General features: G+C 40.4%; 2 protein-coding genes across 2 annotated transcripts in view; both read left to right on the forward strand.

The window, feature by feature from the left end:
* Window positions 1-14,757, forward strand: part of LOC114596818 (scavenger receptor cysteine-rich domain-containing protein DMBT1-like) — an 89,245-nt gene extending 74,488 nt beyond the window's left edge. Inside the window, exons 31-37 of the mRNA XM_077930872.1 lie at window positions 736-780; window positions 7,345-7,389; window positions 8,340-8,375; window positions 8,667-8,845; window positions 10,034-10,425; window positions 11,274-11,557; window positions 13,198-14,757. Coding sequence (XP_077786998.1) covers window positions 736-780; window positions 7,345-7,389; window positions 8,340-8,375; window positions 8,667-8,845; window positions 10,034-10,425; window positions 11,274-11,557; window positions 13,198-13,346 — 1,130 coding nt within the window. The 3' untranslated portion in view covers window positions 13,347-14,757. The remainder of the gene's footprint in view (window positions 1-735; window positions 781-7,344; window positions 7,390-8,339; window positions 8,376-8,666; window positions 8,846-10,033; window positions 10,426-11,273; window positions 11,558-13,197) is intronic.
* Window positions 14,758-21,629: 6,872 nt separating this feature from the next.
* Window positions 21,630-27,408, forward strand: part of LOC114597411 (uncharacterized) — a 113,021-nt gene continuing 107,242 nt past the window's right edge. Inside the window, 6 exon segments of the mRNA XM_077930873.1 lie at window positions 21,630-21,731; window positions 22,674-22,703; window positions 22,862-22,891; window positions 23,422-23,442; window positions 23,559-23,588; window positions 26,724-27,035. Coding sequence (XP_077786999.1) covers window positions 21,668-21,731; window positions 22,674-22,703; window positions 22,862-22,891; window positions 23,422-23,442; window positions 23,559-23,588; window positions 26,724-27,035 — 487 coding nt within the window. The 5' untranslated portion in view covers window positions 21,630-21,667.

Here is a 27,408-nt window from a genome sequence, read left to right on the forward strand (position 1 = left end):
CTTGGGCAGAGATGGGGAACTTGTGGTTCTCCAGATGGTCTCCAACTCCCATCAATCCCTACCAGCATAGGCAAAGATCAGGGATGATGTGAGTTGTGATCTAGCAACATTGGGTGGGCCACAGGCTCCCCACCCTTTGTCTAGGATCATACCAACATACAAACCCATAGGCTGGTCGGATTATGGCACAGTTTTTGTGACTTATCCAGAGATGAATAGGATATTTACTTTGCTTAACTTTCCTGTTTGCATGAATGGTATCAGTTTGCAGTTGGATAGATCAAAGGTATTTTTCCTGTGAGGGACCAAAGTAAGATCTGAATGCACAATCTTCTGCCATGTTAAAATTTCTAGCCCCTTGACATGCACACTTTGAAGAATAAGGCAATGCTTCACTTTAGCAACAACTGAAGCAGCATCTCGCCACTGACACGTTTTTTTGTTAATGTTGTAGGAGAATATTTTATTCCACCAGGCTTTTTGTATGTATTAAGCATCCTGATTTACTTGCATTTCATTTTAAATGTTCTCCCTTTAATTGTATTGATATTTTTTTGCTGTATAAATAAGGCGTGTGCACGTACGCACGCACGCGCGCGCACACACACACACACTGGTGACTTTTGTCAATGAAGAATAGCTGCCATATGTTCCTAGGTTATTGGATATATTACTGCTAGGATCTTAACATCAGTGTAATAGTACTTTTATTGTACTATTTGTTTACCTAAATAGGAATAGAAACAACTACTAAACCACCTCTCAATGAATCAACAGCTGGTAAGACCTTGTTCTTTTTCTTTTATGTCATTCATTTTAAATGCTCTCCCTTTAATTGTATTCTTTGTGAACAGCTTCTTCTACTCCTCCTGGTGAGTCCTACTTTTTTTATTCCAAGTCTGAATCTTTCTCAATAGGCATGAAGTATGAAACATATATAGTGGGAAATCGATTAAGAATTGGGGGGGGGGGGGAGCTCTTAGGTGTAGTTGCTAGTACATATTTGAAAGTCTGAAAGTATTAGTGATATATGTTCCAAAGGTAACTGAGTCATTATTTCAAAACAAGGAAGAAATTGAACCGACTTTTGAAAAACAGTTTGGAAAATTGAATGGAAATTGTGTGTGTGTGTGTGTGTGTGTGTGTGTATGTGTGTAAGAAACTGGAGGCTATAGGTATCTTGTAACCCAGGTGGCGCTGTGGGTAAAACCTCAGCGCCTAGGACTTGCCGATCGCATGGTCGGCGGTTCGAATCCCCGCGGCAGGGTGAGCTCCCATCCTTCGGTCCCAGCTCCTGCCCACCTAGCAGTTCGAAAGCACCCCTAAGTGCAAATAGATAAATAGGTACTGCTTTATAGTGGGAAGGTAAACGGCATTTCTGTGTGCTGCGCTGGCTCACCAGAGCAGCTTCGTCATGCTGGCCACGTGACCCGGAAGTGTCTCCGGACAGCGCTGGCCCCCGGCCTCTTAAGCGAGATGGGCGCGCAACCCCAGAGTCGGACACGACTGGCCCGCATGGGCAGGGGTACCTTTATCTTTACTGAGCTGTATTAGGCATGGCATAGCAACCTGGCTTTTGGTTACAACTTTGTTCCCCATTTCTTTTCTTCTAGGAACAAACTACCATCAGCTTTTTAGAAATCTTCCATTTCTATCCTGATGCAGTAGTGCTGAGGCTAGATGCTTCTTGGGTTTGGTGGTCCACTAAAATATATCCAGTGTTAGTTATACTGAGTAGGATACCTTCAGGCCCTTACTACAAGGATTGCCACTTGTGCCACAGATACTTTCCCCAAAGATTCTTGGGAATTTTAGCTTGTTAGGGGTGTGGAGAATTGTTAGGAGGTCTTCATCGCCCTCTCAAAGCTACAGTTGTCAGAGTTCCATGGAGAGAAGGTCTGGTTGTTCAATGTTTGGCTTAATATTAACACATTCTACCACAATCTGATTGATTCTGTTCTTTCTTACTAGTTCTATCCACAACTGGAGAACCGACCACTATAGTCACAGAGTGTAAGTCTGCATGTAGAAACTTCTTTTGTGACCACACCGGGAAATTAGACACACACATTGGGTGAACTGAGCCACATTTAATTTAACACTGCAAATCTGCAGAAGGGAACCAAGGTCAACCTCAGACATCTCCCTCTGCTCTCATGGAGGGAGATCTGATTATTTCTGTGGCCCACAGGGCAGTTCCCTCGAGGGGCACAGGGTTGCTGGCTTCATTGGGTAAAAATACTGATGAATATTAATAGATAATAGTGACATGCCTATTTCTTACCAATGCATATCAATGTTTCTCTTTCTTTGTGAACAGCTCCTTCTACACCTCCTGGTGAGTCCTACTTTTTTTATTCCGTCTCAATCTTTCTCAATAGGCATGAAGTATGATAGATACATAGTGGGAAATCGAATAAGAATTGGGCAGGGGGGAGCTCTTAGGTGTAGTTGCTAGTACATATTTGAAAGTCTGAAAGTATTAGTGATATATGATCCAAAGGTAACTGAGTCATTATTTCAAAACAAGGAATAAATTGAACCGACTTTTGAAAAACAGTTTGGAAAATTGAATGGAAATTGTGTGTGTGTGTGTGTGTGTGTGTGTGTGTTTGTGTTTGTGTGTAAGAAACTGGAGGCAATAGGTATCTTGTAACCCAGGTGGCGCTGTGGGTAAAACCTCAGCGCCTAGGACTTGCCGATCGCATGGTCGGCGGTTCGAATCCCCGCGGCAGGGTGAGCTCCCATCGTTCGGTCCCAGCTCCTGCCCACCTAGCAGTTCGAAAGCACCCCTAAGTGCAAGTAGATAAATAGGTACTGCTTTATAGTGGAAAGGTAAACGGCATTTCCGTGTGCTGCGCTGGCTCACCAGAGCAGCTTCGTCATGCTGGCCACGTGACCCGGAAGTTTCTCCGGACAGCGCTGGACCCCGGCCTCTTAAGCGAGATGGGCGCGCAACCCCAGAGTCGGACACGACTGGCCCGCACGGGCAGGGGTACCTTTATCTTTACTGAGCTGTATTAGGCATGGCATAGCAACCTGGCTTTTGGTTACAACTTTATTCCCCATTTATTTTCTTCTAGGAACAAACTACCATCAGCATTTTAGAAATCTTCCATTTCTATCCTGATGCAGTAGTGCTGAGGCTAGATGCTTCTTGGGTTTGGTGGTCCACTGAAAAATATCCAGTGTTAGTTACACTGAGTAGTAAACCTTCAGGCCCTTACTGCAAGGATTGCCTCTTGTGCCACAGATCCTTTCCCCAAAGATTCTTGGGAATTTTAGCTTGTTAAGGGTGTGGAGAATTGTTAGAAGGCCCTCATCGCCCTCTCAAAGCTACAGTTGTCAGAGTTCCATGGAGAGAAGGTCTGGTTGTTCAATGTTTGGCTTAATATTAACACATTCTACCACAATCTGATTGATTCTGTTCTTTCTTACTAGTTCTATCCACAACTGAAGAACCGACCACTAAAGAAATAGATCGTAAGTCTGCATGTAAAAACTTCTTTTGTGACCACACCGGGAAATTAGACACACACATTGAGTGAACTGGGCCACATTTAATTGAACACTACAAATCTGCAGAAGGGAACCAAGGTCAACCTCAGACATCTCCCTCTGCTCTGACGGAGGGAGATCTGATTATTTCTGTGGCCCACAGGGCAGTTCCCTCAAGGGGCACAGGGTTGCTGGGTTCACTGGGTAAAAATACTGATGAATATTAACTGATAATAGTGGCATGCCTATTACTTACCAATGCATATCAATGTTCCTCTTTCTTTGTGAACAGCTCCTTCTACTCCTATTGGTGAGTCCTACTTTTTCATTACAAGGCTGAATCTTTCTCAATAGGCATGAAGTATGAAAGATAAATAGTGGGAAATTGATTAAGAATGGGGGGGGGAGCTCTTAGGTGTTGTTACTAGTGCATATTTGAAAGTTTGAAAGCATTCGTGATATATGTTCCAAAGGTAACTGAGTCATTATTTCAAAACAAAGAATAAATTGAACAGACTTTTGAATAAAGTTTTGGAAAATTGAATGGAATGTAAGTAGAATGTAAGCATAAATCTGCATGCTTGAAACATCTTTTGTAACCACATAGGGAAATAAGATACACACACTGGGCGGAATGAGCCACATTTAATTTAACACAACAGATCTGCTGAAGGGAACCAAAGTGCACAATACTATCTTCAAATAGCAAACAGGGTGAACCAACTCTGACCAGAATAAGAGGCATCATTTCACCTTAAGCCCCATAACTTAGATGGGGTTTTACAGGTTGGCCTCAAAGGTACTTCTTATTCTGTCAGTGGGTCTCACAACTCAGAAGGCAAGGCTCAGAAAAGTACCTAAGGGTGCTCACCAAACCTTAACTACCTGATAACTTATTAATTAACCTATTTAACAACAAAGTGATTTACAACCAACCAAACAGACAGGCAACTCTCACCCTTGAGATGAAGTAAAACCAAGAGGAAAGAGAAATGCATTAAAAACATCCTGCCCACAAATATATTAGTAATTTAATAGGGGCAAGGATATTGGAGGCCTCCAGCTTCAACCTAAAAGGGCCAATTATTTGCTTATTAATAACAGAAGGAGAGAGTTAATGCAATCAAGTTGGGGGAGGGAGGGAGGAAGAGTTTAAATTAAGCTGGATTTCATTTCAGATTTCTCTGTACAAAATTCTATTTTGGCTTACATGCACAAAATATTGTGTTTTCTAGTATGTGGTGGCTTTCTCTCCCTTCCAAATGGATCTATCTCTGGACCATATTATCCTGGAAACGGTGCCATTATACAGTGTAGCTGGGAAATTCAAGTGAGCCCTGATAGACAAATAGTTCTCCAGTTTTCTTATATTCGGTAAGTGTAAGGAACTGAATGTTTTTCCACTTTCCACAGGCACCTGCACATGATATTAATTCATGGTTTTGTCATTACCTGAAGACTTTAATAGGTTATGGGTGGCTGTTCTTCTCTGTGCTTGAAAAGATAGATGTGTTGAGGTGTTTTCCTGAATTTGTAAGCACCGAACTTTGTAGGGAGGTCAGAATGTTTATGCAAGCCCTGCCCTTAACCTGTCTGTCTGCTTTGCTCCTTCCCTCTCAGCCTCCAACCTTCTCTGTGTCGCACAGGGAGGGTCTGCATAGAATTTCTACTTGTATTCACTTGAACACAAGCAGAACTCTCTGCATGAGGGACCCTGATTCTATCCAACAAACTCAGCATGTGATAGCCATCAGATTGAATCCTGCTAACTGATCATGCGGTTCTGCCCTACACGAGATGAAATCCCATACAAATTAAAAACCTTCCAAAGAAAATACACCATAAACACATTTTTATTACAAACTCTACAAGTGGTAGATATTGGCCCTTTCCTGAAAACAAAAGGGTCCACTTTTTAATGCTTTCTTAGGAAATATGAAGGACAGGCCCTTTCACTGAGGCATTGAAAGATGAGTAAAAAAGACAAGTCTTTTGTGAATCTTGTCTTTAAAGCAAATTATGCTGTTCCAGCCAGAGGAGACATCATTCAATAGCAAAGTGGTTAAATTGTATGCATATATATTTGAATAAATTTGTAAATTTGAATATTTGAATTCTGGGCATTTTCAGGAGCAAGGCTGGGAAAGACCTATAACTGTGACACTGGAAAGCCATTGCCAGGTGGAGCAGACTGTACTGGACGTAATGGGGCAGAGGTCTGACATGACCTTGATATGTACATAGGCATGCCACTCTTTTAGGTTGAGCTAATCTGGGATACATCTGAGAGCCTCATCAGCGACCTAGCTTATCACTCAGCTGACATTTACTGAACCATCTCCATAGTATCATAGATGTAGGGTGGGCTTCTCACGGGCAGAACCAATCATAACATTACTTTAATATGTTCGGAATTCAGGTCAGCTCCACTGAATCTATGTATTTACCTTTATATTCTGGCATATGTGTCACCAAAGAGAGAATCAAAGGGTGCTTGAATGTTCACTTGAATGTTCAATGTGACATCTTTGCTCCTCATATGTACATGTGATTTGCAGTGTCCAAACATTGTCATTGTCATCAAAATGCCAGCCCATATCTGCCCCCTCCTGGATTTATTATTTCCAGGGAAACCCTGATAAGTAAAGAACGATAACGCTATTGTCAGTGAATCATTTGTGATAGTGACCCATTATGAAATTGAACCGCCATATATAAGCAACCTATGTAACTTTTCTTTACTTAATGTGAAAATCTGATGTATGAAATGATGGCATAATTTTATACACAAAGAGTGACTTGCTGACCTACCTTTATACAGTCTGGACTGCAATAAAGAATATATTGAGATCTTCGATGGGTACCCATATGTCTCCGCTCCGCTTGGAAGAACTTGCTCTGGCATCTATCTCAACTATACCTACATATCAACTTCCAACACAATGACTATTCTGCTGCACAGAGATTCATATTACTCAGGAAATGGGTTTTATGCTTCTTACTATTCTATTCCATTAAGTAAGAGTTATCTATTTATCTAGTTCTAAGACATTTCTAGTATCTGTTGTGTTAGATTAATGTTGTTCTGGTTTGAGGATGCAATGTAAGCTGAAAATCAACATATGTCTTGGGCAGAGATGGGGAACTTGTGGTTCTCCAGATGGTCTCCAACTCCCATCAATTCCTGCCAGCATAGGCAAAGATCAGGGATGATGTGAGTTGTGATCTAGCAACATTGGGTGGGCCACAGGCTCCCCACCCTTTGTCTAGGATCATACCAACATACAAACCCATAGGCTGGTCGGATTATGGCACAGTTTTTGTGACTTATCCAGAGATGAATAGGATATTTACTTTGCTTAACTTTCCTGTTTGCATGAATGGTATCAGTTTGCAGTTGGATAGATCAAAGGTATTTTTCCTGTGAGGGACCAAAGTAAGATCTGAATGCACAATCTTCTGCCATGTTAAAATTTCTAGCCCCTTGACATGCACACTTTGAAGAATAAGGCAATGCTTCACTTTAGCAACAACTGAAGCAGCATCTCGCCACTGACACGTTTTTTTGTTAATGTTGTAGGAGAATATTTTATTCCACCAGGCTTTTTGTATGTATTAAGCATCCTGATTTACTTGCATTTCATTTTAAATGTTCTCCCTTTAATTGTATTGATATTTTTTGCTGTATAAATAAGGCGTCTGCACGCACACACACACACACACACTGGTGACTTTTGTCAATGAAGAATAGCTGCCATATGTTCCTAGGTTATTGGATATATTACTGCTAGGATCTTAACATCAGTGTAATAGTACTTTTATTGTACTATTTGTTTACCTAAATAGGAATAGAAACAACTACTAAACCACCTCTCAATGAATCAACAGCTGGTAAGACCTTGTTCTTTTTCTTTTATGTCATTCATTTTAAATGCTCTCCCTTTAATTGTATTCTTGTATGATTAATGTGTGTGTGTTTGTGTGTGTGTGCGCACACACACACACACTGACGACCAGTCAATGGAAAATATCTGCAATATATTACTAGGTTACTGGATAGATGACTGCTGGGATCTCGATATCTTCAGTGGACTATCTGTACTATTTATTTTGGTTCCTTTAATAGACTTAACATTTGAATCAAGTGCTAGTGAAGCAACAACTGATAAGATGTTTTTCCTTTTCTTCTGTGTCTTTTGTTAGGTAATAAGGCAAATGGTTAAACATGACACTCAAAGAAACTAGATGCTTCTTTTCACAGTTGTGTGATTTAGGCATCTCTGAGCTTGCAGAGGATTGCATGCTCAAGATCCAGGGAAGCTGTTCTTCACCACAGATATATCTGAAACCACTTGGTTTCTGCTATCTTCTCTCTGTTGTGGAAAAGAAGCAGTAGATTTTACTCCTCAGGGAATGGCATTAGATTACACAGTAGAGGCACTCTGACAAGAACATCTTTCATATACTTAAATCCCAACAAACTGGAGTATAAGCAACACTGTTTGTTTGTATAATGGTCTTTGTCATGGTGGAAGGGTGTAGCAGGTGAGGGCACAGAACTCAATGTTGTGACTTCAGTTTCCCAACTTTTTACCATTTAAATGCTAATTAGACACCAGTGGCGTAGCGTGGGTTGTCAGCACCCGGGGCAAGGGAATTAATTTGCGCCCCCTAACCCGTGGATTTGCGCCCCCTAACCCGTGGATTTGTGCCCCCTAACCTGTGGATTTGCCCTAAGCCCAGATGTTGCGCCCGGTGCGGCCACCCCCCTGCACCCCCCACGCTACGCCACTGTTAGACACAAATTGATCTCCCTTTTGTTTTGTTTTTCATTTGTACAGCTCTTCCTACAAGTTTAGCACCAGTTCCTGCAAGAAGTAAGTTCTGATTTCTCCCTAAAACATGCATGTGAGAATCACAGATTTTGCTGATTTGGGTTGCCTAGCTGAAAAGTCTGTGTGTTCAAAGGAAATAGTGAAACTGAGTATTCCCTCCCAAATACTTCAAATTTCTGAAAATGTGGTAAAGCTGTTCCATGGCAGCTTCATTATGAGCTCAAACAAGCCCCCGCTTGCCTGACATATCATTCACCAAGGTTGCCCCTACTCATAAGTAAAATGTAAAAAACATTACACTATTTAATATGGTTTCTATGTGCCCTCATTCAGCGCTTTCGTGTTCTGGAGAATACATGCTTGCACGCATCAGCAGGGACTATCTTGGGTTGCTGGGCTACAATGCAAGCGAAGTATCCCTGAATACTTCAGACCCTTTCTGCACACCTCAGATTACTCAAGACTATGTGGTCTTCGAGATACCATATAGTGGGTGTGGCACAGTAAGAAAGGTAAGACAATGAGTTCTTAAAAATATTGTCAGTATCCAATGCACTTGTTCTGTTTGTGCAAGGATTTTTGCATGTGCTATGGAACTTCTCCTCTATCCTCTCCCTGCACATCTCACACCCTCCTCAAATCTATTTCAGGGTTGTTGGAAACCCCAGAAGAGATTTAAGGGGCTGTGGTCAAAGGAGGGGATAAAGTTCTGCTGCACAAGCTTAAATCCTTGCAATGATGGAACTAGTTGCTCAGTACCACGTTGGGTACTGCACATTATCTGTTATCTGGTTCTTATCTTTGTAACATTACCCTGCTGTTTAAAGTTTGGAAAAGTATTTCACCCACCTTTTGGCTATAACATCTGAATGATCTGGCTTAGAGAGAGCCTTGGGAAATCCATGCTGCCTCTTCTCCACTCTGCCATGGAGCTAGTTTCCTCTTCTTCTTTCAACTATATTTCTAGGAAGTGTCAGCGCTGCCCTTCATAGACTTTGACACCATTGAACGATGTGTTTAATTCAGACGTGAAACTACCAATTTCAGAACTTGGGTTAAATAGCAAGTGTCAGCAATATGCCACACCATTTAAAGCAGACCGTATTGTGGGTAATTCCTGACATTTCTGTTAATCATAGGAAATACAGGAGTGGGAAAATTGCTCCAGAAAGAGTAAGTGGTATAAGGCGGGGGGGAAGCGTTATGTTCCTGAGATTGTCCTCCACTTTTAGAAAGCCAGTAAATTAGAGGTAGCATTATGATCACGCTGCCTGGCCCTTTGAATGCTTTGCATTATGCTCAGCTTTTTCACTTCTGAGGACAAAACCCGTCATGTTAATACACACAAACAAACAAATAAACTCAGTTATTCTTAAAGAAACCCATAGCATTTTAAAGATAAATGTCATAAAAGTCAGATATTTGTTGGTATATTAATTTGAATTAAAAGATGTAGCAATTTTTCTGCACATTTCTGTGTTTCTCTTCTCAACTACTGAATGCATTTTATACTTTTATCTTTCTTAACTTTTTCAGTGAGAATACAATAAAATTCCAGATTATATAAGGTGGTTTTTTAATGGTAATAAGTCTGAAATATCAGCACATTCTAAAGTGGTTAAGTATATTGGGTGTGTTTTATATGACAGGTCCTAATTTACACATATTATTGACCTAGATCTTTCTCCCCTGTCCTTTAGCAGTCAAATAATGACACCATCACCTATTCCAACATAATCAAGACATTAGCCGCTGGTTATATCATTACAAGAAGGAAAAACTTCCAATTTCATATTATGTGTGAAATGAACGCAATGACTGTTGTAGAGACAATGTTTGTTGCCCAAAATTCCATTGACATTACTGAAAGAAAACTTGGCAACTACAATGTGGCACTTTCATTCTATGAATCATCATCCTTCAAAGTTTCAGTTCGCAGTTCTCCGTACTTCGTGTACCTCGACCAGGTTCTCTATCTCCAAGCTACTCTCAACAGTTCTGATCCGAACTTAGTACTATTTCTAGACACATGTGTAGCATCTCCATACCCTGGTGACTTCAGAACTCTGACCTATGACTTAATCAAGAATGGGTGAGTATATTTTAGATAAGCATGTTTAGATATCCACTTAGAAGAAGGGCTTTCCTTTTGGCTTATATGACAGCAGAGTTAATACTAAGCATGCAATGCCATTCACACTCACCTGGAGTAAACCATACTGAGCTCAATTGGATTTCTGCATAGGCACATATAGGATTGTACTTAAATGTTTCTTTGTGGTATGAACAATGCTTTACTCTCAAACTGACTCTGAAATTCACTTTTTGATTCTGACATATTTCTTAAGAAAATCTATAAAGAGTTGCAGAGCCTACTTGCTATTACTTGTTCCTGAATATAACAATAAATATGGTTGTTTGTTACTAACTCATTGTGTCATCAGTCAAAGAGTCTTAGACAAAAGCAGGGAAGGCAAATACTTGTTATTGCAATGGCCAGCCTGCATGCAGGACCTCTCCCCAATTGCTTCCCAGAAGCATACTGTCTTCAGAAGCATACTGTCTTTGACAATGGAGGCAAAGCAAAGCCATCATCACTAGTACCTTGATAGTTGAATCCTCCATGAACATCATATGGGAGTGAATCCCAAAGTTTAACAATGTGCTGTGCTGTGTGAAGTACTTTCCTTTGTCTGCTCAGAATTTTCTAACTTGAAGCTTCGTCAGATGGGCCCAAGTTCTGGTATTTTGAGTGACTGCTTTCATATACGCTGAGTCTATCTTCCATTTTATTCTCTGAAATCCACCATCCACTTATTGATATTTCTTCTCATCCTTCTCCAGCATGGTCTTTAGTCACCAAAGATAACATACTTCAGAACTCCATAAAGGATTCATCTAAAGTAATTATGTAAACAAACTTGGTTCTTTTATTTTCAGATGTGTGCGAGACCCAACCTTCTTAAATCTGAGTGAACTCGGATTTAACTCAAGCAACAATCAAGTTCGTTTCAAGTTCAACTCTTTTAAGTTTCTTTATAAACATAATCAAATTTATCTGCAATGCAAACTAGTAGTATGTAAGGCATATGATTACTCATCCCGATGCTACCAGGGATGTTTAACTAGAAGGAAGAGGGATACAAATGAACTTCAGGATAAAGTGGATGTGGTAGTGGGACCAGTCAAACTGCAGAAAGAAACCATTGAAGACAAAGGACAGGGTAACTTTTATTTTTGATTCCTTTTTTTTGCTACTTTTTTCTGATGATCATAGAATCATAGAGTTGGAATAGACCACAAGGGCCATCGAGTCCAACCCCCTGCCAAGCAGGAAACACCATCAGAGCACTCCTGACATAATAGAAATGATTGCAGACCAGGATTGAAATAAATGCATGGACACATTTGCTGTGTTGAATAACTACCATTTTATTGAACATTAAACCAAATTTGCAGAGGGAAACTATAGGTGTGGGAATGAACAAATCAGGAAATCACATAGGTATAAGACAAACCAATCCCTTGCTGGGTCAATGGTAAACCATTTTGTTTACTCCTTACCCCAGCCACACCCTGGCGGTGAGTTGGGAGGCCTGCATTCGCCACCACCCCTTTGGGCCCCCAAACTCCAGGTGGATGAGGCTAGTTGACTTCAGAAGAAGTCTCTCTCCTATCTCCAAGCCCTGCAGGCCTCAGAAACAAACAGTCACCCCAAATGGAGCCTAAAGGGATCACCAAGCTACCCTATCAAGTTCCCCTTGTGGCACCTATGTGCCAAAGTGACCAGATTATCTTAAGAAAAAACAACACTCAAATGGTCAGATTAACCTGTAACGCAAGCAGAACCTATAACGCAAGCAAGTCAAGAGCCAGATGAACCTGTCAGCCAGAATAGCCTAGTATTAAGGCACTGCACCTAAACCGTCTCCCATCCCACTTTACAGTATGGCATAGGCAAAAACTCCAGCTGCAGAACAAGGCAGGTGGGCTCAAAAATCCTACTTGGCCCTGAAGCAAATCATACTGTGATGGAGGTTGGGAGAGAGGGTGGGTGCCAGATGAAACAGAGGGGGAAGGGGAGGGGAGGTGGACTTTTAAAAGGCTCTGTCACTCCCCCCCCCCCCCGAGTGCTGTCATGCTATGGTACAACTTGAGACTCAGATGCAAACTCCCCACCACCACCCAAAGCAATCTGGGCAGTGGAATAATGATTTTCAAAATATATTCTGAAGTATCTTGAAATAATAATTACTCAAGAACAAAGTGTTGTTAAAATATTCTACTACTTTGTTCAAATAATATTAAAACCAGTATTTATTCCCGTTTTGCCTGGCAAAAGCATAGTAACATCACACAATGAAATCTCATTCTGTGTTGCTTCCACTCTTCGGGTAACATTTCCCTAATGGGCAACTTTTTGAGACTCACATGCCACTGATGCATGGAAAGATAATGTAAAGATGGGCAGAATAAAGAATTTGACTCTTACGTTTGAAACATAGGATGCTGCCTTAGACAAAGCCAAGCAAATGGTCAATCTAACTCAGAGTTCTCTAGATGGACTCACAGTGACTCTCCAGGGCTTCAGACAGAGGTCTTCTCCAGCCCTACCCAAAGATGCCAGGAATTTGACCTGAGCCTTCTGCCTTCAAAGCAGTTGTTGCCTTTCAAAGACGAACCTGCCCTCTAACAAAACTAATATATATACATTTAGATAAAGGTACAAAGTGTTTTCCTTGTATGTTTATATTGCTATAACTTGCCCAGGGATCTTATGGTGAAGAACAGGTAAGAAATCTGATACATACATACAAACATCTGAAAAATTGTTCCAAACTGTGTTTTTTTATTCTATTTACAGAACTGGCTAAGAGTGTGAAACTAGAAAAGAAAGAAGCTCTCAGCCCACTTACTGTTACTACTGTACTTTTGGCAGCCATGGTCTTTGTTCTGTCTGGCTTACTTATAAGCAGCAAACTGAGAAGGAAAAACTATCACCAAATCTACTGATATCAATGTGTCAGCAAGATATACATTCAGCACTTCCTACACAAAAACAAAAACTGCCTCTTTAGCATGTATTTCTGAAACTTAAATCCATAGACAGGCACATCTATAGTTGGGCGCGTTTACTGGTAGATTAAAACACAGCCCAGTTCAATCAAAGTACCAGGATCAAATATGTATTCTGATCAAAATCATTGCCTATATCCAGCTATTTTGACTTAATGGCATTGTGGAATTGCTCTCATTCTCCTTTTAAACATTCCCCCCATCTTCTATGGATATAGTTAAGTTCCATTGTACTTCCAAAAACCATTCTACATATACATATTATACATGCCAACTTCATATGGCTGAGATGCATCAGGACTATATTTCAAAGGAGGATTTGTTGCAACTCTTCAGTTAATATTTAGGAGCTGAAGGGCAAATTGCTGAAGTTTACTGGAATCATTGGAAACAGACATAGGAAATGTGCTTCATAATACATAGCTGAACATGCTCCTGCTATGTCATTTTGAAATGATAAGTTTGATATTCTCTTTTGACTAGTGTGGAATCTCTGTCACAAATGTACACAAGCAGTTTGGCTTATGGCCTGATTCACCAGCCAGTTCAGTCAGAGAATTTCATGTTCAGTTCAATTTATCTTACAATTACCGTATTTTTCGCTCTATAAGACGCACCAGACCACAAGACGCACCTAGTTTTTGGAGAAGGAAAACAAGAAAAAAAAATATTCTGAATCTCAGAAGCCAGAACAGCAAGAGGGATCGCTGCGCAGTGAAAGCAGCAATCCCTCTTGCTGTTCTGGCTTCTGGGATAGCTGCGCAGCCTGCATTTGCTCCATAAGACGCACACACATTTCCCCTTACTTTTTGGGAGGGAAAAAGTGAGTCTTATAGAGCAAAAAATACGGTAGTTTAAATCCTAGGATGTTTTTGTTAATTACTTAAGCAAAGGATCTCACAATCCAACTTTTCTCTGTCACTATTCCATTATGCTATTTCTGCTTCTTTTGAAAAGCAAACTACTGCTTTGCCCCATTGTGCTTTGGGAGAAATTTCAGATGACCACGTTACCCTTTCACGTGGCAATTCATGCTGTCAAATTGATGCAAATAACAAGCCCATCATTTGTAGGAAGCATAAACAGATTCAAGGTTTGTTGTTGCATTTTGCTAACTGAAGGTAAAGAGGCATTCGGAGTCCACATGGTGACTGACAGAATAATAAGAACAGAATTATAATCTCAAGCAACTCCCAAGGAAAGGGTGGCCCATAAAACTGAACAGATAGTTATAGGGTGTTATGATGTATTCAGGAATAAAAAAATCTGTTTCATCAATGTAATGCCAAATTATATGAAGTTGCATTTTGCTGCCAACTACTTTGCAATAAAATTACTACATCTTTGCAAGTTACCCGTGTTCACTGTTTATTGTCTCATCTCATTGGCAACTTGGAATGGTCAAAGGAAATACATGGTTGGCACAAGGTGCCTGGGGATGGGGGAGAAATATCATTCGGTTCACTTTTAAAGGCAAGCTCACTAATTTGCACTTTCTGAAATGACACTGCCATTCTTCCAAATGTGCATTTCTCTGAATTTTGCAATGCAGTTCTCCGGCTAAATAATGCATACAGAACACACATTCTAGCATGAAGTGCATGCAAATGTATGTACTATTGAAAATTAAAAAAATGTAATGTATCAGGGAAAATTCCATTGGAGAAAGTGGGTATTGGGCAAAAATTCATCCACCAATCTATAGATTTGGAGCAATTTGCGCTTAAATGCTGGTGAATTTTCAAGAGGGCATTCTTTTAAAAAATTACACCCTGATGTGGAAATGTAGAGGACTGAATTTAAGACTGGAAAAATGAGAAACTGAAACTGACAGGCTCACCCATCTCTATATAGCTGCCTGTCCTCTGTGCATTGTTCTACTCTGCCTTATGCTACATGTTCTGTATTCAGCTCCAAAGCATAGTATTGCATACCCCTAGAGTATGTTTCCTTTCTAAGGATTTTCACATATTTTCTCTCTCCATGATTAGTTGGTTCCAGAAATGAATTCCCAACAGAACACTTTATTACCAAAGCTGAACCTGCAGCCTGTTTTCTTTTTCTTCTAATTGGTTAAGCAACAAAGACATAATAGAGGAGGAAAAACCCTTATGAGTTAGCAAAACATAGCCACTAAGGAGGCCATGTGAAATGGAAGATGCATATACAAAGCTAGTGAGTGGTAGGTCACAGAAGTATAAGAATGCAAAAACTGAAGACATTAAGCGCCCTGGCACAACGGAGAGTCAAGTACTGCAAACAAGAATTAGAAGTATATCCAAATAAAGTCATATTTTACAGGAATAAGGATGAGCACCGCAACCCCAGAGTCGGTCACGACTGGACCTAATGGTCAGGGGTCCCTTTACCTTAAGGAATCTCAAATGTTGCTTGTTCATGTGTGTAACAAAGGTCCACCAGATGGCAGCAAAGTCCTCTATCTTAGCATCACTTCTCAGTACCTTTAGGTGGCGAGTAAACATTTCTGAAACCACTGTGTCCAAGGCTTTTCTATACCAACTTCCAGTGTAATGGATGTGACTTCCTTCCAGCCCTGAGGGATGGCCAATCTAGCAGCAACCAAGAGGAATCTACTAAGGTTCCCACAGATATGAAGACAAGGCAGAGTTTCGGATCTGGATCTAGAGCATGGCCAATAACCACTCCGATTTCTGCCAAAACTCACATTGAGAATGCACTAATGCAAAGGCAAGACCACCAGAGATGCCAGTAGATTCTGGCAGTTCCACAGTTCTGCCAATGAAGCCAATTGTTCGTTCGGATGTGCATAGTACTATCTATGCACTGTTTCAATAAGTTTTCTCTAATACTTGCCAGAACCAAAGAAAATGTTTAAGTAGACCATATGTTGTTCCAGAAGTCCTTCTCAAATTCCTAATTCAAATCTGCCCCCCAAACAACACTTAACTAGCAAAAGAGGCAACATCACATTCAACAATATAATCAATATAGGAGAAACTATCCCCCTATGCACTGGGGCATATAGGAATATATGTCTGGCAATAAATACCAAAGTGTGGGTATACTGCGATTGCATGTCTTTGTGTGGCACTCCCATGTTTTCTGATGTCTTTCATTACTTTAGCTAACGTTTCATATTCTGTGCCTCAAAATATCTGCTGCAGAAACAAACAGAGCAGCCTTTTCTGTTGCCCTTCTCAGGACCATCTGTCCTGTGTACAATGGCACTTTGAGCTTTATTGGCAGCACAACACCAAGCCCTGCAAATAAGCACCAACGTTTGAGCATATTGGGGACGACTGGGAATTTATGGTGCAATTATTCTGAAGCTAAATACTTTCCCCCTTTTTTTATTTATTTAACAGTTCATAGGGTGTGCCTTTAACTTTACTTCACATAATGCCGCAGGCCACTGTACAGAAATTCATGGAAGTTTATTAGCAGGAGTTTCAATTTATAGCACTAACAATAAGCATTAAAGTCTTGGTGTACAGTGATGAACTATTTATCAGAGCAAGTGCAATGTGGTCCACTTTAATAAGCTTGCTATGTTCTGAAATTTAAGAACCTTGGTACATTGTGCAACCATTTGGGTTCTGTGCAGCAGCAGTAACAAGATTTTCTTTGTCTTACTTTCCCTACTGCATTCCCTACTGTGTCCTCTGCATTTTTTGGTGCTAAGCACTGGAAAAGAGAAACAACAACAAAAGAATATTTTCTATCAGTATGCTTCATTGTATTTTGTAAAAGAAAGCTTTTCAGAAGTATCATTTGTGCCTGACACATACCTGTAGTGGAAAGAGTGTAGTTGTACTGCAATTTCATCTGAAAGCTGGCCATTTTTATTTATTCTTAATTTTTCTTAGTTGCTCTTGCCGGGAGCAAACATCACCTTTGTATTTGGTGCTGGCCCTGGACAAAATCTAGATGGAACATACTGTAAACTGTACAAAACACCAAGGCAAAAACATTATGTCTTCTTCATCTGGATGATATTGAATCCTATTGTAAAGCCAACTTGCTTTATGTATTTAACTTTCAAGTCAGGCATTTCAATGTTAAATATAGCAAAGTCCTAGGCTTCTTACAGAGTACAGATAAGATTATAAAAGCCGGTGGCTGTTTTCATTCAGGAGGGTGTCATAAACTTTGAAGGAAGTATATAATCTATTACAGAATACACATAAAATGATAAAAGTCAGATGTAACCCATTACAAAATACTGATAAGGATTCTAAAAGCCAGCTGTGTGGGTGTTTAGGAGGATGTTAAAGACTTTGAAGGAAGGACATAATCGATTGCAGAATACAGATAACACTATCAAAGCCAGGTGTAATCTATTAAATAAAGTCCTAGAGCTGTACTAGCACCTCTAGCCACTATTGGTGCCATATTCTGACCTTCTGTGATGAAAAGAAGGACTGTAGTAGAGACAGATAAGATTTGTGATGGCAGGATAGCTAGTCGTCCTTTTTAAAATGAAGGTTTGGGAGTTTTTGACAGCAATAGTCACTGTAGCTAGACTAGTCATACCAATAAATTTGAAATGTAGGGGATGTAATGTAGATGACAAAACCTACTTATTATAAAAGAGATATTGAAGAATGTGTACCAGATTGATTGAAGCATGGAGTCTGTTTGTCATTGAATTCTAGTAAGGTAAAGGTAAAGGGACCCCTGACCATTAGGTCCAGTCGTGACCGACTCTGGGGTTGCGGTGCTCATCTCGCTTTATTGGCCGAGGGAGCTGGTATACAGCTTCTGGGTTATGTGGCCAGCATGACTAAGCCGCTTCTGGCGAACCAGAGCAGCGCACGGAAACGCCGTTTACCTTCCCGCTGGAGCGGTACCTATTTATCTACTTGCACTTTGACATGCTTTCGAACTGCTAGGTTGGCAGGAGCAGGGACCGAGCAACGGGACCTTCTGATCGGCAAGTCCTAGGCTCTGTGGTTTAACCCACAGCACCACTCGCATCCCTACTTTCCAATAATTATCGGTCTCTAAACTTCTACATCATTTTCACACATAATTTGACATCCTGCTTAATATATAACAGGAACCAAGCACAACTAATAACTGTATACAGTACTCTTTAAGCCATTATTGCCTTTTTGAATATGAATACATAATATAGAAATAGATAGATGAAAAAATTGATTTCTTTTGTAATTATCATTTCTTGCATTTAAAAAAGACAGGTGCATGCCATTGTACTGAGGGAAAAGAAAAAGAGCCACAAAAAAGTTTTTAACAAGAGGATTGTGGAAAGGATAGGAATGTGGAATATGTGGTCTCAATGTTGCTGAAAGTCTGGATATTTCATAGAATCATAGAATCATAGAGTTGGAAGAGACCACAAGGGCCATCGAGTCCAACCCCCTGCCAAGCAGGAAACACCATCAGAGCACTCCTGACATATGGTTGTCAAGCCTCTGCTTGAAGACCTCCAAAGACAGAGACTCCACCACACTCCTTGGCAGCAAATTCCACTGTCGAACAGCTCTTACTGTCAGGAAGTTCTTCCTAATGTTTAGGTGGAATCTTCTTTCTTGTAGTTTGGATCCATTGCTCCGTGTCCGCTTCTCTGGAGCAGCAGAAAACAACCTTTCTCCCTCCTCTATATGACATCCTTTTATATATTTGAACATGGCTATCATATCACCCCTTAACCTCCTCTTCTCCAGGCTAAACATGCCCAGCTCCCTTAGCCGTTCCTCATAAGGCATCGTTTCCAGGCCTTTGACCATTTTGGTTGCCCTCCTCTGGACACGTTCCAGTTTGTCAGTGTCCTTCTTGAACTGTGGTGCCCAGAACTGGACACAGTACTCCAGGTGAGGTCTGACCAGAGCAGAATACAGTGGCACTATTACTTCCCTTGATCTAGATGCTATACTCCTATTGATGCAGCCCAGAATTGCATTGGCTTTTTTATTTCTCTTCAGCAAATTCACAGTAAGAGAATGGGAATTAACAGAAAAATGAGAATTATATTAAGCCTTCTGTAATACCTTTAATATTTTTGTAAAGATTTTTCAATCTTTCTACACTAGAACTGGCACAAAGTATTCATGATGTAAATTTGCATATATAAAATAAACATTAGTTTTTCCTGCTGAACACACATGTGAATTTCATTTGAACAACTAATGTTATTCCAAGGTCAACCCCCTAAAAATTTCTTTCAAGTTCCAGGAACTCATACATTCTCTGCTATGAATTTGGCAATAACAGAAGCAAACCTGAACATCCTTTCTCTTCCACTTACCTTGTATTCTTCAATACATATATTCTACTAACTCATTCTGTCAACGCAGGGATTACAGCTAGCTTTCTCCCTTTTTTTATTCCTGCATGCACTCTGAGCTTTCCCCTAATCTGTGTCAGACATTGGGGAATCCCTGAAATAGATTAAGGGGGCACCTGGAGGAGAATGGAGGGAAAGCCCAATTGCCTTAGCATTAATCCTTGTGCTGATCAGACCCTGATCTATTGCTGCATTGGATACAACTCATACATATTCATTCATGGCAAGAGAGAAGCACATAGGCCACCTTGTTTTCTTAATTAGTTGATGATTCCATACATTCTGAAGTGTAACCCAATTTCATTGTATTCACTGGACCTTCTGTTGTACTGTTTTCAATCGCTCCTCCAACCATGTGGGTGGGTGGGGGTGTCTGTGTCTCTGTGTGTGTTGGTATGTGGGTGTATACCTGCAACTCAGGCTAACATTTCATGCATCTGATGAACTGGACCAAAGTCCTAGAGGTTTGTACCATAATAAATTTGGACTATAAGCTGCCAAAAGATTCTTTGTTGGGTTTGTTGCAACACTGTAATTGAACTATATAGTGAAGCGCCTCCACCCTTAATCATCCATATGCTGTCGTGTATATAATAACTGTATATTTTAAACTGGAGTATAAGGTAAAGGTAAAGGGACCTTTGACTGTTAAGTCCAGTCGTGGACGACTCTGGGGTTGCGACGCTCATCTCGCTTTACTGGTCGAGGGAGCCGACGTTTGTCAGTTTTTCCGGGTCATGTGGCCAGCATAACTAAGCCACTTCTGGTGAACCAGAGCAGCGCACGGAAACACTGTTAACCTTCCCTATTTATCTACTTGCATTTTTGTGTGCTTTTGAACTGCTAGATTGGCAGGAGCTGGCCCAGAGCAACGGGAGCTCACCCCGTCACGGGGATTCAAACCGCCGACCTTCTGATCGGCAAACCCTAGGCTCTGTGGTTTAGACCACAGCGCCACTTGCGTCCAAATCGAAGTATACCTACCAGCAAATTAAACTCTCCATCTACTGTTATAAAATAATAATAATAATAATAATAATAATAATAATAATAATAATAATAATAATAATTTATTTATACCCCACCCTTCCCTGTTCAAAAACCAGGCTCAGGGTGGCTAACAACAAATTTAAAACACTTAATTGTAAAAGCAGCATAAAATACAGTATAAAAACATGAATAACAATAAAATTCAAAAATCAAAAATCAATTTAGGGGAAATAAGTACAGTGGTACCTCGGCTTAAGTACTCAATTTGTTCCGGAGGTCTGTTCTTAACCTGAAACTGTTCTTAACCTGAAGCACCACTTTAGCTAATGGGGCCTCCTGCTGCCGCCGCGCTGCCAGAGCCCGATTTCTGTTCTTATCCTGAAGCAAAGTTCTTAACCTTTCTGGGTTAAGCGGAGTGTGTAACCTGAAGCGTATGTACCCCGAGGTACCACTGTATTAGATAATCCCCAGGGCTAGTTGACTGAATTGGTCCTACTTGGGCCAGCGAGGAGGCCAGAGGAGAATTAGCTGTGGGGTCTCAGAGCGGGTAATCTTTATAAAAGGAGAGGGGGAGGGAAGAGAAGGGAAATAAAAGATCAGACTGAATTCAAATTAAAGGCCAGGTGGAATAGCTCTGCCTTACAGGCCTGATGGAAGGAGGATAAATCCTAACAAAGAGATATGGAATAATAAATAATAATGTATGAACAGTAGGTTCTTCAATATTAGGTCCAATTGCATTGTGACGTACAAGAACTTCACCACATCAAAGGCCTTTTTTCATATCTCATGCCAAAGTCAATAATTTAGCTAATATTTGCATTGCATATGAATTGACAGAAGTGGTATCTTTTTGTTAAAACACTGGCTGTCCTGCTATAACAAGATAAAGTATAAAATTCCATAGCACACCCTTTCGCTTCTTAATCCTATATATACTGGTGCATGTTTAATCGACATAAAAGGCAATCTGGCAAAAATGAGTTCCTTCCTGATCTTTACTTGGCTGTTCCTGTTTAATGAAATATGTTTAAGTGCATCAGGTAACATGGCTTAAATTCTAAACATTCTTGCTCTTTCTTGTTCCCCTTCTCTGTGCTGACCTTACAAATTGCTAGTTGATTATGGGAAGAATTTGTTGCAAAGGAACACATGAAGCTGACTTGAGTATTTATGACTCCTTCAAAACACATGATATTCTCAACAGAGGCATTGTTAGGATCATCCTAAATTGGGCAAAATCCTGCCTGCTTCTGACATGATAATATCTTTATTATGTGCAGGTATGAGCAGAAGATACTTGGGAAAGTATCAATGTGGAAATATTTCTGATGATGAGGGACTATTAGATATAATGGCCGGGGGCACAGTCCCATGCATGTCTACTATGACAAATAATGTATCACTTCCACATAAAGGTATATGTGAGGACAGTGGTATATATAAGGGCTCCTTTGAGCACACCATTGGGGATTTTGTTTTTTCAAATGCAGTATATTTTTTTGGCGGGTGGGGGGGGATTTAATCCAGCTCACATTTAAAGTTGAACCTACTCAATTTGTCCTTATGTACTTCAATCCCGATTGTTGGGGGGGGGGGGTTGGTTGTGTAATATTGAACGAATTTTGTGTTTGGCATATTGTTGATTTTTGTCATTTTTAAATTTACTGCCATGCTGTGTTTCTTATATTTTTTGATGTTTTGAATGCTTGCTGTAACTTGTTTTAGGCACAGCTCATTATGGAGAAGCGGCATATAAACTCAAGCTTGTAAACTCAGTCAAGCAATATTCTAGGGCCAATTGTGCAAGGAAAATGCATATATTAGTGAAAGAGAATAAACATTAAAATGAGATGAATTTTCATGATTTTTTTTAAAAGAATAATAATTGCAAAATGATATGGAAATTCACTGCTACAAAAGCTAGGATTTTCAGTATTGTTGCTCTTAATTTTTGTTATTCCTGTATTCTTATCTTTTCATAGTATTAACCACAGAATTCCCGCAAACTACCGGTAAGGAAAATATGCTACTTATTTAAAATTCTGCTACATAATACATACTATGTATTAGATGACTTAGTATTAAAACAAAATTCACTGCTACAAAAGCTGGAATTTACAGTAATGTTGCTCTTAATTCTTGTTTTTCCTATATTCCTATCTTTTCATAGTATTAACCACAGAATTCCCGCAAACTACTGGTAAGGAAAATCTGCTACTTCTTTAAAAATCTGCTACATAATACATAGGTAAAGGTAAAGGTACCCCTGCCCGTACGGGCCAGTCTTGACAGACTCTAGGGTTGTGCGCCCATCTCACTCAAGAGGCCGGGGGCCAGCGCTGTCCGGAGACACTTCCGGGTCACGTGGCCAGCGTGACATCGCTGCTCTGGCGAGCCAGAGCCGCACACGGAAACTCCGTTTACCTTCCCGCTAGTAAGCGGTCCCTATTTATCTACTTGCACCAGGGAGTGCTTTCGAACTGCTAGGTTGGCAGGCGCTGGGACCGAGCAGCGGGAGCGCACCCCGCCGCAGGGATTCGAACCGCCGACCTTTCGATCGGCAAGCCCTAGGCACTGAGGCTTTTACCCACAGCGCCACCCGCGTCCCTACATAATACATACTATGTATTAGATGACTTAGTATTAAAACAAAATTCATTGCTACAAAAGCTGGGATTTTCAGTAATGTTGCTCTTAATTCTTGTTTTTCCTATCTTTTGCAATAAACAGCCCCAGAAGTGCAAACAACTGGTAAGGAAAATCTGCTACATATTTAAAAGCATCACTTCAAAACACCATTTTTATTTTAGTGACATTTTAATTTACTTCGCAATTTCTCTTACTCTGTTATTTTGTTCCCCTTCAAGAACTAACTTCAGAAGAGCCTACTCCAGCTGGTAAGGGGGCTTCTAATATTCTTCATAATAAAGTGCTAAATCCTAGTCCTGAGTATGTACCGTACATGCAAATATCAAAGAATAGGTTTCTCCTGGAGAGCATCTGAAAATGAGAAACCTGGAAATTAGGTGGTGTGTATGTTTTAAAGAACATGATCTGTTTGTGGCACTCAAAGGCACACTGCTTTATAGGCTATGCGCTGTACAGTTTTAATTAGCATTGATACCTCAGCATTGGTTAGTGCAGAGTCCTTTTCTGACCTATATAAACAGGTTAAGCGTTCAAATTTGTAAAACAATTGAGGCACTTTGCTGGCATTAATTTGAAGCTGTTAACATTCTGAGGAAATTTTCCAGTTACTGTTAACATCCACAGTTCAATAAATGTCAAACCAACAGACGTATGTCCTTGTTATAAACATTTATAAACACACTCTGGAAGAAGACCTGAGAGACAAGAGTAATGCTGAAAAGGTCATATTTATTCAAAATCTGTCAAACAATAACCAAATTATGTAACTGTGGGCAGATGGGTTATAATTAATGTGTATAAAGAAAGCATTACTCCACTCCACAGGGGCATGCAAACAACTGCATTCTGTGACTCTCTGGCCAGGAATAGGAATAAAATTCTTCCTCCTTGCTATGTGAGTCTTGGCAATGACTACTCAATATGCATACCTGGGGCCCACGGGCCAGTATTCACCAAGATTCACAGGCCAGGCCTAAAGGGCAGCCCAAGGGACTCTTGAAGTTGAAAGCTGCTGAGGAGACTCAAAATGCCCCTTCTCCCCATAATGCCTCAGAGGGCCAGCCAATGGAGTTTTAAAATTCCCTTACCTGCCCACACTAAATTCCAAACAGACCAAATAAGTACATACATTAGCAGCAAATCAAATAACACTACAGGGTGGGTGAAAAAGGAGAGTTTCAAGGAGAAATCAGGGACTTACCCCCAAAATTATATTTAGCTCCCAGAAAGAGAGACTAGCAAAAAACACAACCCCACCCACACTGTAGATGGAGGGAGGGTGAGCACTGCAAAAGAGAAGAAGGAAGTGGAGGGGATGGCACAGGCTTAAATAGCAGCCTGATTATTCTGCTCCTATTGGGAACTCCTGCCTATATGATCCCCTAAATCTCATGACTATGGGAGAGACCAATGTGTGTTTTCTTCTGAGAAGGAATGTGTGGCAAATTCATCCCCACTAAACAGCAAGGGGTGGCAATCTTTGACAAGCAAAGTTCACAGCACAAATACAAAAAGATACGATAGCATATTCCTTTGCCTTTCTTTCTGGTAACAAGAGTTCAAATCCCACAACATAGCTCTATGACTATAAACATAGTATCACATGAAATCAGACAGAATGAAAATTTGTTCCAAAGTTATTTATTTATTTATTACATTTATATATTGCCCTTCATCCGAGGTACACATGGAGGATTACACTATAAACCCACAAAAATACATAACATAGTAACAAACAACACAATACCTACACACACACACACACACACACACACACACACACACACACACAGAGTTTTAAAGGCCATAGATTATTTAATTAGCCAAGGCCTGGGGAAAGAAGAATGTTTTGCCTGGCGTCTAAAGATAGGTAATGAAGGTGCTAGGCAAGCATTCCTGGGGAGAGAATTTGACAAATGGGGAGCCATCACAGAAAAAGTCTGTTCTCATGTTGCCACTCTCCAGACCTCTTGTGGAGGAGGCACATGAAGAAGGGCCTTAGATGATGATCACAGACAAAAGTAAATGGATCTGGATAATTGTAATGGTAGGTACTGAAATAGTAGGTCCAGTTGCATTGTGCTGTACAAGAACTTCCATCACAACCTATCAAAGGCCTTTTTCATGTCTCATGCCAGGGTAAATGAAGGAGCACAGCAGCGTTTAATGACAATACTTTCTGCCAATATGTGCATTGCATTTGAATTGGCGCAAGTGATTATTATCTTTTCATTACAAGAATTGAACAATACTCCATGTCTTGGTACCAGGAAATGGATTTTTTAAAAATTAGAATAACAAAGTGTAGCATTACTATAAGCAATGCCTTGACAGCATAAATACCATTAGACAGTAGCCCTCTGTCCAACTATAATGAGATAAACTAAAAATATCAAATTGCATGGCACACCCTTTCAATTTTCATTCCTATATATTCTGGTGCATGCTTAATCAACTTAGAAGGCAATCTGGCAAAAATGAGTTCCTTCCTGATCTTTACTTGGCTGTTCCTGTTTAATGAAATATGTTTAAGTGCATCAGGTAATATGGCTTAAATTCTAAACATTCTTGCTCTTGCTCTTTCTTGTTCCCCTTCTCTATGCTGACCTTACAAGTTGCTAGTTAATGATGGGAAGAATTTGTTGCAAAGGAACACATGAAGCTGACTTGAGTATTTAAGACTCCATCAAATCATACAAGCTATTCTCAATATAGATGTTGTTAGTTTCATCCTAAATTTGGGGAAATCTTACCTGCTTTTGAAAATTCTAATATATTGATGATGTGCAGGTATGAGCAGACTGGTGGGTGCCTCTCTCTTACTTTTTCTCATCCCAAGTGTGGCATTTTTGCCTATTACGATACAGCAGGTAACCTTGGAGGTCATACATTTCTTTTCCTTACAGCCAAATATCTTTGCTTTTTGATGGACTAGAATCTCAAAATCTTTGGGATTAAAATATAGGGGCCTAATGCAGAGAGCCAGTGTGGTGTAGTGGTTAAGAGCAGTAGTCTCGTAATCTGGTGAACCAGGTTTGCGTCTCCACTCCTCCACATGCAGCTGCTGGGTGACCTTGGGCCAGTCACACTTCTCTGAAGTCTCTCAGCCCCACTCACCTCACAGAGTGTTTGTTGTGGGGGAGGAAGGGAAAGGAGAATGTCAGCCGCTTTGAGACTCCTTAAAGGGAGTGAAAGGCGGGATATCAAATCCAAACTCCTCCTCTTCTTCTTCTTCTTCTTCTTCTTCTTCTTCTTCTTCAAATCTGTCTTATGGAACGAAATTTCCATGCAGTAGTACTGAGTGCTCATTGTGTTGACCAGTTTTCCAATGTAGTGTTTCATTGTCTTGTTTATATAATATTTATTTTTTGCATATTCCAAAGAACGTTCCTTGCGATTAGTTAATGGAAGAAACAGATGTGAAGGTCGCCTTGAAGTATATCATAATGGCAACTGGGGAACAGTCTGTGATGATATTTGGAACCTGAATCATGCACGTGTGGTCTGCAGAGAGCTTGGATGTGGACCAGCTCTGTCAGCACCAGGAAGTGCCCATTTTGGTCCAGGCTCAGGCAACATCCTCCTGGACGATGTACAGTGCACAGGAAGCGAATCTTCCCTGCTTCAGTGTTCTCACAGAGGTTGGGGGACACACAACTGTGGTCATCATGAAGATGCCAGTGTCATTTGCTCAGGTATTACTTAATAACTCTAGCTGTCCTTATGAAAGGAATTCAGTTTCAGAATCTGTCTGGATTTCTGTAAGGAAATGGGTGTTGCAAAACAAAAAACCCCCATCAAAATAGTACCTTTGAATTATTTAAAACAATCCAAAATGCAAAAATAGTCCTTAGTCTGCTGCATTGGCAAAATTCTCCCCATTCCAAGACATTTAATGCAATAGAAAAGCTCTTGGTAGCTGCCTTCACAAAGTCCAAAAAGTTATCGCACCCTGTCTTCTGCCTGGCCCTGGAATCTTCTGTGAATTGCGCTTGTCAAAGGGAGTTGAAACCCTCTGGGGTTCCAGTGACACACTGCTGGCAGCACTAAGTGGTTTTTTAAAGAGTG

This window comes from Podarcis muralis, chromosome 6, assembly GCF_964188315.1.
Source record: "Podarcis muralis chromosome 6, rPodMur119.hap1.1, whole genome shotgun sequence".
NCBI classification, from domain to species: domain Eukaryota; kingdom Metazoa; phylum Chordata; class Lepidosauria; order Squamata; family Lacertidae; genus Podarcis; species Podarcis muralis.